At 53.3% G+C, this 13,446-nt stretch overlaps 1 protein-coding gene across 5 annotated transcripts in view; it reads left to right on the forward strand.

Moving 5' to 3' along the window:
* LOC101932790 (zinc finger protein 777-like) overlaps positions 1-11,948 on the forward strand; it is a 38,270-nt gene extending 26,322 nt beyond the window's left edge. For 3 of the 5 annotated variants that reach the window (XM_065586555.1, XM_065586553.1, XM_065586557.1), the window contains exons 2-5: positions 494-892; positions 2,469-2,595; positions 3,309-3,422; positions 4,700-11,948. In XM_065586555.1, the coding sequence (XP_065442627.1) occupies positions 494-892; positions 2,469-2,595; positions 3,309-3,422; positions 4,700-5,592 (1,533 nt within the window). In that variant the 3' untranslated portion in view covers positions 5,593-11,948. The remainder of the gene's footprint in view (positions 1-493; positions 893-2,468; positions 2,596-3,308; positions 3,423-4,699) is intronic. The other 2 variants (XM_065586556.1, XM_065586558.1) reach the window with 2 other exon arrangements.
* The last annotated feature ends 1,498 nt before the right edge of the window (positions 11,949-13,446 follow it).

The raw sequence follows: 13,446 nt of genomic DNA on the forward strand, positions 1-13,446 counted from the left end.
CCTACGTACCTGTAGAAGGGAGAAGGTGGAGCTCACGCTGTGTGACCTGTCAGCTCTCCACAGATCAGCCGTAGTTTGAGAACCTGCTGACGTAGCATCTGGGTTGTGTTTGCAGGGCTAGTGTGGTGTCTTTGTACCATTTTTTTCTTTCCACACTGGGCAAAATTGTGCTGAAAATCACAGACACAAACATGGAGTCCGAAGGCCCTGTTTGCTGCAGAATCAGATTTCAAAGCAGAAATGTGCCTGGTAGTTGATCTTTCAACTTTAGCTTCTGGAATCTCGTTACTTTTGAGTGCTTAATTTCTCCACCTGCCCTTTGCAGAACATCATGCTTGTACTCTAGGAGGTTTTGTGTGTGCATTCAGTAAGAAGAAAAATTGGGTCCGACAGAGCATTGAGCAGCCTGGGAGCGGCTGTTGCTCTTAGGAGCTGATGTTGACAAAGGGAACGTGCTCCCAGCTCCATTTTCCATGTCTTTCCGTACACGCAGGCTCCAGAATGGGACATGGAGCCCCAGCACTGGCCTCTTTCACATCCCCACGCTTTCCCCCGCCGGACGTCTGAGAGAGAAACCCCGCTGCATGCTGCGGAGATCTCCCTGAGTCTAGTGGCTGCCATTCAAGCTGTGGAGAGAAAAGTTGATGCTCACGCCATCCGGTTGCTGAATCTGGAAGGGAGAACAGGGACGGCGGAGAAGAAATTGATAGGTTGTGAGAAAACCGTGGTGGAGTTCGGGAACCAGCTGGAGAGTAAGTGGGCCGTGCTGGAGACTCTGATCCAGGAGTATGGGGTACTGCAGAGGAGGCTGGAGAACATGGAGAACCTGCTGAAGAACAGCAACTTCTGGGTCCTGAGGCTCCCCCCAGGCACTAAGGGGGACGTCCCCAAGGTAACTATCCCCGCTAGTTAGATCAGACTGATTAACGATGGAGGGAAATTATAAAGTCATTGAGTCAATTTCTCCTCCACCCACGCAAGGGCCGATGTAACACCCCACCCAGCCCCACGCAGGATGTACAGGTATTAAGCTGATCAATTGTTTTTTGGCTAAGAAGCAGCATCTGCTTCTTGTTACCTTGTGATTCCATCCATCACCTGCCTCTCCTCCTCCCATTGTGTTGTGCACACACCAGTCACAGCTCTGCTCTGGAGGGGCAGTGAGGTGTCTGGAGCAGGGAATCGCTTCTGTGCGATGTTGTAGTGACTGCACTCCTGACTGGGACTACGAGGGGCGATCACGATACAAAGAACTAGGATAGAATCAATGGCTAGAAATGACTTGAAAGTGGCTTCAGGTCATCCTTCACCCCTGGGTCCCCCAGCCAATTCGTGAGGGTCGGAAAATCGCTCTTTCATGTTAAGCCGTGGCGGTGTGGGAGACCCACGCAAACAACAGGGAAACTGGCTGGCTTTGTAAGGGAGACGACGGAAATGTGACTCACGCAAAGGTGCTGTCATGCACATAGCAAACAGGCTGAAAAAAGAGAGAGGCATATCCCTCCCCTCCCCAATCTCTTTCAGTTCTGGGCTCTGTAAGAGTTACATATTAACAGGGAAGTGTGTGGTGGGGGGGTTAAATTGAGGGCACCCCTTTAAAAATAGAGAGTGATCTTGAACCGGATCAGAGCATGCACTGGACTGGGAATCCGGAGAGTGGGGGTCTGTTCTTAGGTCTGCCACCAACCTGGTCTGTGACCTTGAGCAAATCCCTTCCCTTCTTGGAGCCTTTTCCCCTCCTGCCCTATGTCTGTCTTGTGAGCTCTGCGGGGAGGGGGCTGTCTTCCTGTGTGTGTATACAGCACGCAGCACAATGGGGCCCTGAGCGCAGCTGGCCCTTCCAGTAACAGAAGCAATGGAAGGGGAGTCGGACCCAGGTGATCTATAAATCTGATCTAAACCAGCCTATGAGGGCACTGCAAAGCCCTGGACAGAGCTGATTAACCCCCTTCTGCTCCTTCCTACCCCCCGGCCAATGAAAGGAGAGGGATGAAGCGAGAAAGGGCTGTACTGCTGTGTGTTCTTCACTGGAGCGCGCCTGTCACTTCCCATGCGACAAGGATCCTCCTGCCCGGGGCTGCTTCCTAGGGTGACTTCACCTCTTCGGGTAGGGCCATGTGGGAGGAGGAGCTTTGACAGATCTGGCAGGGGACAGGGAATTCTGGAGCGGAAACAGGCTCAGATTGTCACGCCCTATTCACCAGGAATAAGGGTATCAGCATCTAGCCCTGGGTGACAGAGGGGGATGAAACGTGATGATGTTTATTTCCTCCTCCCTGTGCGAGTTGATCTGAACAGTTTGCCCAGTAACGTGCTTAGAAGAAGAAGAAAAGAAGTTGTGAAGTGTTTCCATGGCATGTGTGTGAAATATTCTCCCCTGGTCTCGTCTGTAGCGTCGCGTGACAGCGCCTGCTGCTGTCATTACGATTTGACAGCTGCTTCTGAGCGTGCAATGCTTGTGGTTGCAGGTCCCAGTGCCGTTCGATGACGTCTCCGTCTATTTCTCCGAGCAGGAGTGGGAGAACTTAGACGGAGGGCAGAAGGAGCTGTACAAGAACGTGATGAAGGGGAATTACGAGACCCTGATCTCGCTGGGTAAGGATCCTCTCATAAAACCTGTACCCGCCTTGCTCTGGGGGAGGGATACTTTCAGGTCTCTGCCTTCCGGTGGCTGTTGAGGGACTGTAAGACTCACGTGAATTTACCGGTGCCCTTCACCGGCAGGTTTCATGTGCTACAGGGCTGGAGAGTCAGGCAGCTGTTGCCAGCTATTGAATTAAATGCTGGTGTCAGTCCAGGAGGTTCCCGCCCCTTAGACCGCAGCCATCACAACTGACATGCTGCTTGGCCACTTCATCAGAGGCGCTTGGGGGAGAACGGGCCCCATCCAGAGCACACACGCGCATGTGGGGCAGGGGCCTGGCCCAGCTGCTGATCCAGAGGGCCCTGTGCATGCTCGTGGTGCTTTCCTCTCTCTGTGCCTTCCCTGCGGCTGGGCTAGGGGACCCGCTTGCCATTCCCTCGCTGCATGGAGGTGAGTCCTGGCGGCTGTCCCATCAGCTAGCGGCACCTGTTCTGCTTCGTGCCCGGCTGGGGAGCAGTCATGTGATCGGAGCCCACATGGAGCAAGCAGGGCTCCACTCCCTGTGGTTCCTCACTGACCCACCGGGGTGGGGAGAGCAGCTTTGCTGGTGTCGTGTTTGCCTCCATCCCATCGCCTTCCGCGACCAGAGGGGGCTGGTTTGAAAGCCGGTCCCGCTCCGTGTGCCGGGTAGCCGGTGAGTGTCGCTATCTCTTCCCACGAACAGACTACGCCGTCTCCAAACCCGACATCGTGTCCCAGATCGAGCAGGGGGAGGAGCCGTGTGTCAGAGATCGGGAGGACTCCGAGAGCAGAGAGATCCCTCCAGAGCCCTGCTCGGGTGAGTTCTAGACAGCCTCACAAAGTGCTTTCTGGCCAGAGGCAGGAGAGAGCGAAGGCGCTGGGCTGAGCTGGGGGTGGGGAGGGGGGACTGTGTGCAGAGCAGATGGGCCGGGAAAGCCGTGAGTGAATGTTGCAGAGAGGGGAGACTGGAGGAGGAGAGGGACTCGCAGGGAATAGGGAACTCGCTCGCACAGGCCGCAGGAGTGACAGCCGGGCAGACTGGCACGGGAGCCACGGTGCAGAGCTGAAGGAGGCGATTGAAAGCGGAGCAGAGTTAGCATGTGGGTAAAGAGCCCATCACAGTGGGCCAGGCAGGCAATATTTCAAACCCCTGGCCCACACGGGAGGGTGTTAATGGCTTTGCTCAACCCCCGATGTTGACCTCTGGCTGGGAGGGAGGGCAGTTCACCTCCTGGGATCCAGTGGACAGGCCACTGGAGGGGAGTTAAGAAGCTGGCTGGATCCCAGGGCTGGAAGTTGAAGCTAGACTGGAAAGAAGGTGCCATTTTTGCCAACGAGCGTAATGATCCTGGAAGGCGTTACCAGCAGACAGGGCGGGGTCTCCATCACTGACCATTTTTAAACCAAGGCTGGGGGATTTTCTAAAAGACCTGCTGGAGGGGCCATTCTCTGGCCTGTGCGATACGCACGGTCCGACGGGGTGATTCAATGGTCCCGTCTGGCCTTGGGATCTTTGCGGCTGGGTGGTCTGCAAGGCTGGGCTCTGCAGCGCGCTGGCTACATCCTAAGGGCAGGGGGAGAAAGCCACTCGTTCCCAGCAAAGTTCTGCAGAGCGCAGCTGATCGCAGACCCCTCCCCTGAGATATGCAGTCAGGTGTTCCCCCCACACTCACACACACACACAGTCTGCTAAGCACTGAGGCTGGCGTACGCTGACAATGGAGGGAGATCTCCCCTCCCGAGAGCGCTGGTACAAACTGCCCACTCACGCTCTCGCCACCTGCCCTCCGGAAGAGTGCCGTGGTGGTTGAGATGCTGCTGGCGCCAAAAGGCGGCCGGCACCGATGGCACTGAACCGGGCAGTGGGAGACTTGCCTGGAGCTCTGTGCAGACGAGGCCTTAGATCAGTAAAACACTATAACTGCCCCCTCTTTCCCAGGGGTATTGTGAGGGGATTGTTCAGCTCCCTGGCCCTGGTCAGCCCCAGCCCGTCCATGGGCTTGCATTGGGAATCCAGGATGCCGTAGTTTCAGGAGGTTGCCTGCATCCCCCGCCTAGGCAGTGAATACAGCCTGGATTCTCTTTGTATTGCAGCAGATAGCAGGGTGGTGGTCAAAGTGGAGGAGGAGAGCCCTGAGGAGGAGCCGGAGCACCTGGAGCTACAAAGGACGTTGCCGGAAATGGAGGTTTTCCAGTGTCTGGAGCAGGGAACGACCCATGAGGAGAGTCTGTGCAGCCCCGAGAGGGAGCCCACGGACCTGCCCGGAAACGGCCTGGAGGAGCCGACTCGGTGCGGGACAGACCCCCAGGAGCTCAAGCCGTTGCTTGTTCACCTGCAGAGCCCCGCGGCAGCCAGGTTGTTCGTCTGCGCCGAGTGTGGGAAGACCTTCCGCAGCCGGCAGCATCTCACCCTGCATCAGAGGGACCACGCGGGAGCAGGGGCCTGCCTGCCGCAGCCCAGGGAGAGCTTTGCCCTGAAACCCAGCCCCAGACCCCACCCCGGGGCCCAGGCGGGAGGCAAACCCTACAAGTGCTCCGAGTGCGAGCGCAGCTTCTGCCACAAGTCCAGCCTGCGGAAGCACCACCTGGCGCACACCGGGGAGCGGCCCTACACCTGCGCCGAGTGCCGGAAGAGCTTCAAGCAGAGGGTGAGCCTGGTGCTGCACCAGCGGATCCACTCGGGGAGGAGCGAAGGCTCCTTCATCTGCACGCAGTGCGGCAAGTACTTCAGCCACCACTCCAACCTGACGCGGCACCTGCGCATCCACACGGGGGAGCGGCCCTACAAGTGCACCGAGTGCGAGAAGAGCTTCACGCGCAACCAGTACCTGGTGGAGCACCAGCGCATGCACGCGGGCGAGCGCCCCTATCACTGCGCCGAGTGCGGCAAGAGCTTCCGTTACAAGCGCTCGCTCTACTACCACCAGAATATCCACCCCGGGAAGGGCTTCCCTGGGCTGGGGCCAGGGCCGGGCCATGTGGGGTAACAGCAGGGCCAGAAGCCACGCTCCAGGGGGTCTTACAGGGGGCTGCCTCCCTCCGAAAGCAACGCCCGGGAGCTCCAGCCGGCTGGCACCACAGCATGCACTGCAGCGACTTTATCGCCGGGAGATTTTTACAGGAACGAAGCTATATTTTGAGTGCAGCCTTTTGTTAAGAGAAGTAGGCGTCAGACTGGTTTTAAAACGGAGGAGGCGGCGGAGGGGCCCTGTTCTGGACTCAGGGCCGGCAGAGCCTAGCTGGGAGGGAAGGGTGAGGAGATGGGGGGTAGTTCGAAGGGGACATGGGGCCCTCCTAGCCCCACCTCCATTGAGTTGTTCATGTTTCAGAGTAGCAGCCGTGTTAGTCTGTATCCGTAAAAAGAACAGGAGTACTTGTGGCACCTTAGAGACTAACACATTTATTTGAGCATAAGCTTTCGTGGGCTACAGCCCACTTCTTCGGATGCATAGACTGGAACACACAGCAAGAAGATATTTATACATACAGAGGACAGGAAAACGTTAGAAGTGCTAATCGAGATGACCCATAGAAGGTGTGAGGATATTTTAACATGGGGAAATAGATTCAATTAGTGTTATTTCCCCATGTTAAGTTCTCCTCGCACCTTCTATGGGTCATCTCGATTATCATTTCAAAGGGTTTTCTTCTCCTGCTGATGATAGCTCATCTCAGTTGATTGGCCTCTTACAGTTGGTCTGGCTACTTCCACCTTTTCCTGTTCTCTGTGTGTATAAATATCTTCTTGCTGTGTGTTCCTGTCTATGCATCCGATGAAGTGGGCTGTAGCCCACGAAAGCTTATGCTCAAATAAATGTGTTAGTCTCTAAGGTGCCGCAAGTACTCCTGTTCTTTTTGAGTTGTTCATGCGGGGCTGGGCACTGATTTCTCTGCAGTGTCCCAGCTCGTGTCCCGCTGTGCCTGAGTGTCAAAGGGCCCCGGCAGCACGGGAAGGGGGCGTCCACGCCTCAGGCCCTGGGTCTCCTGCAGCCACGGCCTGGGTTGGGGAACGCCCGCACCAGGCAGGGCCGCACCCAGCTCGGTTTTAGCGGGTGTTGCCTGGGGATCCCCCGACTCATGAATATTCAGAGATTCGGCTCCCTCAGTTTGCTGCCCCGTTGGAGCCTGGGAATCTGTGCGGGATCCGTGTGTTCTCATAGCCGGGGCCGTGGACGACCCAACCGTGATCCTCTAGGAATCATGCTCGGGATTCCTTCCTTCCCTGGGCTCTCCACAGTTTGTTCCTCCTTGCAGGTAATTTCCCCACCTGCCTGCTGTTTGGCTGGGGGGCCCAGTGACGGTCCCTGGGGCACCTTGTTACCACCTGCCCTTAGCGTGGGGAAGCTTGGTCTGTGCCCTCCAGGGCTCAGCTTCCCAACGCCAGCGGGCAACACAAGCCCTCCCTGCTAGGCCTGACAGGACCCGCTTCCTCTCTGCTGGTTACCGATAGGCCCCCTCGAGCCTGCAGCGTCTCCCTGGAGTGTCCAGCCCCTGGCCTGCCGGACACTCGCAGGAGTCACAGATTTGCTGCTTCCCAGGAACCAGCCCGCCCCCAGCCGCCCCTCAGTTCGCCGCTCCGCTTCCCACCCGGCACATGGTGAAATCGAGGATAAGGTTATTTAACGAAGCCCAGAGCGTCAAGCGACAGCAGAGGGTTCCAGCTAAAATAAAATCATAAGCAGTGTTGTAGGACCTGGCCTTTTCTTTCCCGAGCGCCCCCGCGGCTGGGAGAATATTGCTCACCCCCCACTAGCTGCTTGCCTCCGAGGTGAGGGGTTCCGGGAGGTTCTTTGCCCCCCAACCTCGACCAGTCCCATCCTTTGTCTTTAGTCATAAACAGGACGGCAGCTGCTGTTTGTGTCCGTGTGTGCAGTCTGCGCGAGAGGACAGTGGCTCAGTGTGCAGCCGGGCCCGTGGTGTGAGCTGTCCCGTCACACACGGCTCTGGAGGGAGAGCGGGGTCTGCTACCTCCTGCCTGAAAAGAGCATTTCCAAGGTGTCTCGCCTCCTGGTGACCTACCTGCCTTGTTCCCTCCAAGACCCTGGGAAGTCCAGATCCAGCTCTCCTTAACTATTCTCCGTACATACGTCGTGCAGTGATTCTGATGACCGGTAGGTTACTGGCTCTGAGTAGAGACCTTCGGTGCACTCTGAGGCGTACATCCGACCTAGGGGATCCTTGCAAACCCTGGGCCCTCTGCCCGGTGGCACCAAGGAGTCTGCGGGTCACAAGCCCCTGTACGTTGTAACCTTCCTCCACCCCATCTGTAAGGCCATTTCAGTGAGATGGGGCAGAGTGCGTCGCCTGTTGCAACTCGGGCACAGATCCGACCCCATGTGCTTCCGTGTCACTGAGCTGGGCATGGCTTCCACGCTGCCTGAAGCACACGAGAGCAGAGCCTGAGAAGGACCAAGGTGGGTGGGATGAAGCAGAGAGAGTATAGTTAACACTATCTAGAATTTAGGAAAATAGAATGGAGTTGTCCTGGCTGTGGAAGTTACCTCAACTGGAGGGAACTTCATGGTGCAGGGCGTTCCCCTGCCGTCAGTGACTGGAAACAAGGGCAGAAAGCCAGGAGGGAGGACCTTGGTGGGTTGGCAGGTCCATGGGATGAAGTTCTCACAACAGCCCGGGAGGTAGGGCAGGGCTATTACCCCCACTCTACAGCTGGGTAAACTGAGGCACGGGCTAAGTGACTCACCCAAGGTCACTCAGGAAGTCAGTGGCATAGCAGGGAACTGAACTGAGGTCACTGAAATCCAAGGCTGGTGCCGTAGCCACTGGGCCATCCTGCCTCTCGTTGCCATTTGGAGACAGGGAGAGGAGGGCAGGTTGGTAGCAGTAAGAGTCTGGTCTGGGCTCGATTTGTTTTTGGCCACACGGGCTGGTAAAAACAATCCACCCAGCCTCATGACTGAATCCAGTGCAACTTGCCCCCGGCCTGCTGCAGTAGTCCGGCTCGCAGTCTCCATGGACGGCCACCAAGGGCTGGTTGGTCACCGAAGGATTTCTGTGCTGGGGGCAGCCCGTTTGCACGCTGCTAGTTAGCGTCTGCCCGAAACGAAAGCGAAGACGGCTTTGAAGTGACCCCGCTAACCAAGCGTGCAAGGAGATGGAGGGAAGCTGTGAACCGGCTGTGACTGGGTAGGTTCCCCTCTGGGTCCTGTCAGGTGCTAGTCTGTATCTTTTACCTTTCTGCAGTTTTCTCCACGCTGACCCCCTGGTTTCCTTGAGAGCGCCCACCTCATACCCCTCCCCCACTGCTGATCGGATACCCCCTTCCTTTCTGTAGTTTCCCCCCACACTTACTCCTCCCCCAGGACCAGTGTGAGCTGTGGAGGTGACTAGCTGTGTTTGTGTTGGCTGTTTAGACTGTAACTTCTTCGGGGGCAGGAGCCGCGTCTTCTGTGTCCTGGCACTTAATAAATGATGATTCCCCTTACGGTGTGCCTCCCGTGTCTGTTTGGACAGTGTAACGAGAGCACACCTAAACCCTAGCTAGGCTGAGCAGCTCCCCTGCGCTGCTTCCCGGGGATGGGGAATGGAGTGGGGGCTAGATGGGAGGGCTGGAGAACTGCAGGAGAGAAGAGAAAGGAGGGGGCAAACTTTGGAGAACAGGGAGGGGGATCTCGACTTTGGAAACCCGTAAGCCCATGCAGGGTCGGGGGGAGATGGAGAAGGTGAGAACAGAAGAACATGCAGGGGAAGGAGAAAAGGGGGAGGCATATGGCGGGAGAGGGGAGAACAGACCATGCGGCTCGGGGGAGCCCTGGAATGATGTTCTCTGAAGCTTGGTGGGGAAAAACTGACATGTGGCCCAGAATTTTGGCCACCCACAGCAATAACACATCCTGCAGTGGGGTGCGTTTAGATGGACCCTTATGCCTGTGTGGATCCCCCTGCAAGAGCAAGGCCTTGGTTTTAATTCAATACAAAACATAACAGAGAAGCTTTCTCCATCCCTGGCAGAAGAGCTGGTGAAACCCACCACCAGCCAGTCGGAGCAAGGATGGAGCATGGTCAGTTTTCAGACCAACCAACCTTGTGCCCTTGTTGTGGGCGTGGCCAGATTTCTCACTGGTCTGTGCTGGCCCTAGGAGGCCCCTTGCGAGGCATCATCATCACAGGGGTCTTAGCTGCCAGATAATTCTCCCTGAAGCAAACAGCATCAGCCGTCGTCTCCGGTCGATGCCATAGGACCTCGTCCTTTTCCCCAGGGGGGAATATCTGGGAGAATTGTTCAAGTAAAATCATCTCTGCCAACTGGACCTCCTGTTTTCATCTCAGGTCTGAGGGTGATCAGACATGGCTGTCTTCCTGGAGGATCCCATCCTTCTGGAAACATAGCCAGAACGTCTCTTCCCCGATGTCCAGAGCGTTAACGGCTGCTTTGACTTGCACATAATCTTGAGCAGTAACATGGTCTAAAGCGTGATAAGCCATTTGCACCATCCCGGTTAGGTACGGGGCCAGCAAACCTGCCCATTGGTTCGACGGGCCACCAGGCTGCGGTGACACCCTGCTGAGGTTTCAGGGAAGGCCATCAGGCCCTATCTTTGTAAGCCTGATGGGAAGGGGGGTCGCTTCCAGATCGAGGCTCATTGGTCCTGCTGTAAGGGACATCCATAGCATGGTGACCACCTGTTCTACTAGCTGTTGCTGTTGGGTTGTTAGATCATGGATTAACTGCTGCTACTTTTCCATTCAAACCTTTCTCTGATGAAAAATTGCCTGGTTTTTAACCTGAAAATGTACACAAAAGGCTTCCTTTTTTCCTGAACTTGTTCAGGGGTTTTTTTTTTTTTTTTGTCCAAACTGAAAATTTCATGTTTTGCTTTTCTCCTTTTTTTGCCATGAAATGCCAGAAATCAAATAAGTTCTCAGGTTGGGACTCCCCCCCCTGCATTTTTTTATTCTTTCTTTTGCCACATACTCACATCCCCAACTCTAGCCAGAGGAAAAAGGAGACCACGTGTCTCTGCTGTGCTGTAGCTTTTCCAGAGTTGGAAAGTTTTGAAAAGTCACGGATGAGCAAAACGAAAAGTGGAGAAAACCCAAAGCCTAGCCATTATTACACACAATAGCAAGAAGGAAAAAAGGGAGAGAAAACAGCAAATCTCCTTTTTTAAAAATAGTATGTGAAGATTTTTAGAAAAAATAAAAATTGTTCCATTTTGAATCCTGACAAACGGCAACAACTTTGAAATTTTTTTCTACTTTTTGACCAGCTCTTATAAGAATGAAAATCATTGACAGAATCAGTCCCATCCGGTTTGCCAGTGCTGGATATGAACCTGCAAGTGGATGAAGCCAACTGCTTATTACTGATAACTTCTTACTCCAGAACATCTTGCTGTCCCCAAAGCGCAGGATCTTACGTGACATACTCTCACCCTTTAAATCCTGGTTAAATACATATTGGTGTGTACTCCTAGCTACTTCATCATCAGTGAGATCTGTGTGTGTGAATGTCTTTTCCTTTTCTGTTAATAGCAAGGGTTAAATCCAACTGTGATGGTGCACCCCATCATGCTTTATGGAAATCTGCTTATGAATGTATAGATGACATAACTAGAATATGTTTTATGCTACATATGCCATGTAACATCTCTCTGCAAAGGTTATGATCTACTGAATCTATTCATCCTATTCGTAGGCACGTATCATTGTTGTATTCGAAGTTATGAATATTGGCTGCGTACTGGTTTGATTTGAAGTAGCCTCAGTAAGGCATTTGGTCAGCTTCTTTAGAAAGGAATTTGCAAGTTAAGTGCCCAATCAAGAAACACTTAACAGACAACGGGACCTTGGAAGACTCCAATCCACATAAGAAGTCTACCTGGGGATGTTCAAGGTAGCATGTGAGCAATGGCTGCCACCTGTAAATTTCTGAGTCATGCATGGACATGTGACTTGCCCATGTGACTCCAAAATTCCATTTTGCAGCTGGATTCTGCATAGGAGAGAGGAAGAGGTCTCCACTCACAAGAGAAAGTCTATATACAGCCCTGGGAGACCCTTCCATTTTGTCTTCAGCGGGCTCAAGAGACAGCCTCTCCACCCCCATAGGATACCTGAAAGAAACTGGCACAAAGAACAGTAACTACAGGGGGTGTGAGTGATTGCTGGACCCAGACTAGAAGGAGGCTAGCCTGTAAAAGAAGCTTACTGGAACATCTCTGAGGGTGAGATTTCATCTGTAATCACTTTCTTACTGTATTAGGTTTAGACTTGCGTGTTTTATTTTATTTTGCTTGGTAATTCACTTTGTTCTGTCTGCTATTACTTGGAACCACTTAAATCCTACTTTTTATATTTAATAAAATCACTTTTTACTTATTAATTAACATGGAGTATGTATTAATACCGGGGGGGGGGGGGGGGGCAAACAGCTGTGCATATCTCTCTATCAGTGTTATAGAGGGCAAACAATTTATGAGTTTACCCTGTATAAAACGGATTTATTTGGGGTTTGGACCCCATTGGGAGCTGGGCATCTGAGTGTTGGAGACAGGAACACTTCTGTAAGCTGTTTTCAGTTAAGCCTGCAGCTTTTGGGGGGACATTGTTCAGACCTGGGTCTGGGTTTGTAGCAGGCTAGCGTGTCTGGCTCCAACCAGGCAGTGCACTGAAGTCCCAAGCTGCCAGGGAAAACGGGCTCAGAGGTAGTCTCAGCACATCAGTTGGCAGTCCTCAAGGGGGTTTCTGTGATCCAACCCATCACACCAATGTCCAGTCCTTTAAATGTAAATTTTTTCCTTGGCGTTAAACTTCAATTTCACACAACTGCAACTTGGTCATTTCCTGATCTTCAAGTGTTTCACGTTGCATCCTTCACATTTTTAATGCCATTTTTGATATTTAATTTCCTAGATTTAAAATAAAAACAATTACTCCCCACCCCTAAACTGCACAAGGGCAAGCCCTGTCCAGCTTCACTCAGGGTCTCTGCACCAGACCCACACAGGCAAAGGTGGAAGGCTATGAGGGGGGAAGGCTAGGGCTGGGTGAGGCCAGGTTTATGTAAATCCTGTGTTGCATTCTAGGGATGCAGAAAGACTGAAAAATACCAAGCTCGCAAAATAAACCACTGTAGCTAAAACTAATAATAAATCGGTGGCCTCAATTTTTATCAGTAATGGGGGATTTTGTGTGCCCTGATTTCCATGTGCCCAATGTGAGCCATCTGAAAGGGTTCTGATTTTCAGAGGCAGGTTACTCAGCACTTAAAAAAACGTGGGCCCCGTCCACCTATTTAAATTTGGACACCCAAACATGTCACCTCATTGTGACATACTATACCTTGGGGGGAGCGGACTGTAACCCCCATTCCTCATCTGTCTATAATTGTGATCTTGCATATAAAGCAGACCATGTGAGGTATCAGGGGAAAAGCTATGACCTGCTGAAAGTCATTTCTCTATCCATATATGTATATCATTAATGCACATGAAGTTATGAGAATTGTGTTGTATGGCTGTCACTAAAACGTGGTAAATGGGGAAATCAGCCAGATATTAGCAACAACAAGGAAAGTAACCAATGCCTGAGCGAGGTGTCAAACAACCCATCCACAGCCATTGTCCGGCAAGGGAGTTACAATTCAATGACTCATCTGCATGAGGCCACACCAGGGGAACTGCTCAACCTTGCCTGGAGACTCAGCAATGCCCCCCAGACATGCCTGGACTTGTGTGTTCCCCAAGCACCTGGGACTCAGGGTATAAAACAGAACACAGCAGGTGTATGCATCGCTTTTCTCCTGCCCCCACCGATGCTGCAAGCAACAACAACACTGAGAAGACTTAAGACTCCAACAGAGAAGACTGGCTCAGGTTTCA

The sequence above is a fragment of the Chrysemys picta genome, chromosome 2 (assembly GCF_011386835.1).
Source record: "Chrysemys picta bellii isolate R12L10 chromosome 2, ASM1138683v2, whole genome shotgun sequence".
In the NCBI taxonomy this organism is placed as follows: domain Eukaryota; kingdom Metazoa; phylum Chordata; order Testudines; family Emydidae; genus Chrysemys; species Chrysemys picta.